Source organism: Cyprinodon variegatus, unplaced genomic scaffold (genome assembly GCF_000732505.1).
Source record: "Cyprinodon variegatus isolate N-32 unplaced genomic scaffold, C_variegatus-1.0 Scaffold88, whole genome shotgun sequence".
NCBI lineage: Eukaryota > Metazoa > Chordata > Actinopteri > Cyprinodontiformes > Cyprinodontidae > Cyprinodon > Cyprinodon variegatus.
Genome location: NW_015150541.1, coordinates 521024 through 523030, shown reverse-complemented (window position 1 = coordinate 523030; position 2007 = coordinate 521024). Strand labels below are relative to the sequence as shown.

General features: G+C 40.7%; 1 protein-coding gene across 2 annotated transcripts in view; it reads right to left on the bottom strand.

Annotated features, from left to right (window-relative positions):
• LOC107083961 (WD repeat-containing protein 37-like) overlaps positions 1–2007 on the bottom strand; it is a 31936-nt gene that overhangs the window by 12345 nt on the left and 17584 nt on the right. For both annotated transcript variants that reach the window (XM_015373565.1, XM_015373564.1), the window contains exons 6-9: positions 1326–1464; positions 828–899; positions 697–741; positions 481–557 (exon numbers count right to left, since the gene is read on the bottom strand). In XM_015373565.1, the coding sequence (XP_015229051.1) occupies positions 481–557; positions 697–741; positions 828–899; positions 1326–1464 (333 nt within the window). The remainder of the gene's footprint in view (positions 1–480; positions 558–696; positions 742–827; positions 900–1325; positions 1465–2007) is intronic.

Sequence of the window (2007 nt, the reverse complement as noted above, 5' to 3'; positions counted from 1 at the left end):
CTGATCAGCTTCTCTGATTGGTTGATGTGGCGCGACAAGCAGGAAAAATAAAAATTTTCCAACTTTAGCTTTTACTGCTTGTGAAATTTTGAACATCTGAGCAAAGTTTCCCGGGCAAAAACAAGGTATGTATGGCCGTATACTTGCTAGCTAAAAGCCTGGCTCCAGGTCTCTTTGGTGTTTTTCTACAGTTGGAACAATTCTCCAGACAGACAGCAACACAAGCAACATTATCCAGGAAGCTAATGAACCTTTAAAATAAAAATGTTAGTTAACAAGGGGCTAAAATTATGACCTAAACCTGAAATGTTTACTCAGATTTGTTTTTTTTAGACAGAAACAAAAGGTTCTGCATTTTCCCCCCCCCAACATTAGTGTAAATAACTGGTTCCAGCTGTGAGCCTCAGCTGAGAAGCTCTCTGCTCCAACCCTTGAAGCCGTTTCAGCTTGCTGTAGAAATCAGAGCACAAAGCTACTCACGCTGACATCTGGCGGCGGCTGCGGGGCCGGGAGCTGCACCATGTAGCGCCAGATGTGAGCCGTCTGGTCTCCGGAGGCTGCGGAAAACAGAAGAAAAAAAAAACAGTCATTAACACAGATTCCCACCCAGACACTGCGGATGTCTCAGGAAACATCCAACCTATTGACACAGATGCAGCCGAAAAGTTTAAACCCTGAAAGTATTCGCATCCGTACCTGTGAGCGCCATCTGCTCAGTGGGGTGAAATTTGATGGAGTTGACTGGAACAAAAAAAATGATCAGAAAATGTCAGTTTCTTTCCAAATGCAGAAGAAAAGACGGTAAAGATTCATTTCCAGCAGCATACCTGATCCTGCATGGCCAGCGTACCTCAGCAGACATTTCCCAGTCTCTATACTCCACAGCAGAGCGGAGTGATCTGTCAAAGAGGAGGAAGGGAAACACCATGAAACCTGTTGACCCTCAAACCAATCAGCTTATTCTGGTTTTTATATTTACACTGCAAAAACTATCTAGAAATAAGTAAAAAAAATGTATAAATTAAGTGTATTTACCCTTAATTTGAGTAGATAAATAAGAGGATTTGCCAATGGAATGAATATTTTACTCTAAACATAAGATAATTAGATAATATGCACTTGAAATAAGACAATGCAATTGTTTATTCTTATTTTAAATGTAAATTGTCTTGTTCCATTGGCAAAGTGTCTCACTAACTCCTTAATTAAAGAACAAATGCACTGGTTTTAAGAAAAAAAAAATGATTTATTTAGATTTCCATTTTCTGCAGTAGGAGTATTTAATCTATTATGGTTATTAAATGCATTTTGGTTAAACCGTGTACCAGCAGAGGCGGTGCCAAGCACCACCGGCTGTGTCCGGGTGACACCGAGGTCCCAGATGCCATCCCGATGGCCGATGTACTCCTTGAGCAGCTGGCACAGAGCGCGGGACCCTGAGGTGGCCTTAAAACTGGAGACTATCTGCAGGGAGAAGGAAGAAACATGGTAGTGATATGCTTAAAAAAAAAAAAAAAAAAAAAGAGAGAGAGAGAACTGACATGGGTCTGAAGCAGTTTACCATGAAAACTAACCCTTAACACCTTCATCACATTTAAGCCAGCAGCTTCAGCGGATTTTATTACATAACAGACCAACCCAAAGCAGAGCATCCGTTTAAACCAGAGAGGGAAGGATACATTCACAAAAAATTAGGACAAAAAAATCTGAAAAGTGTGGCATGCATTTCTATTTTTAAGAACCCAACATTTTCTTTCTATCCTTATATCCAGTTACCTCTAATTGCCTTGCTGGAGAAAAGCCTTTCCAAAGCATGATGGTGCACCCAAATGTTTTTGTTTTATTTTTTTTAAATCCTGCTATGATAATAATGCAGGTTAATACTGAGATGATCTCTTTAAGGCTGATTTATACTCCCGGTCGTTTGCATGTGTGTTGAAGTGAACGCAAATATTCCCCGCCCCTTCCGCAGACGCTCTGCTGCATCTCTCCAAAATTGTAGGTGAC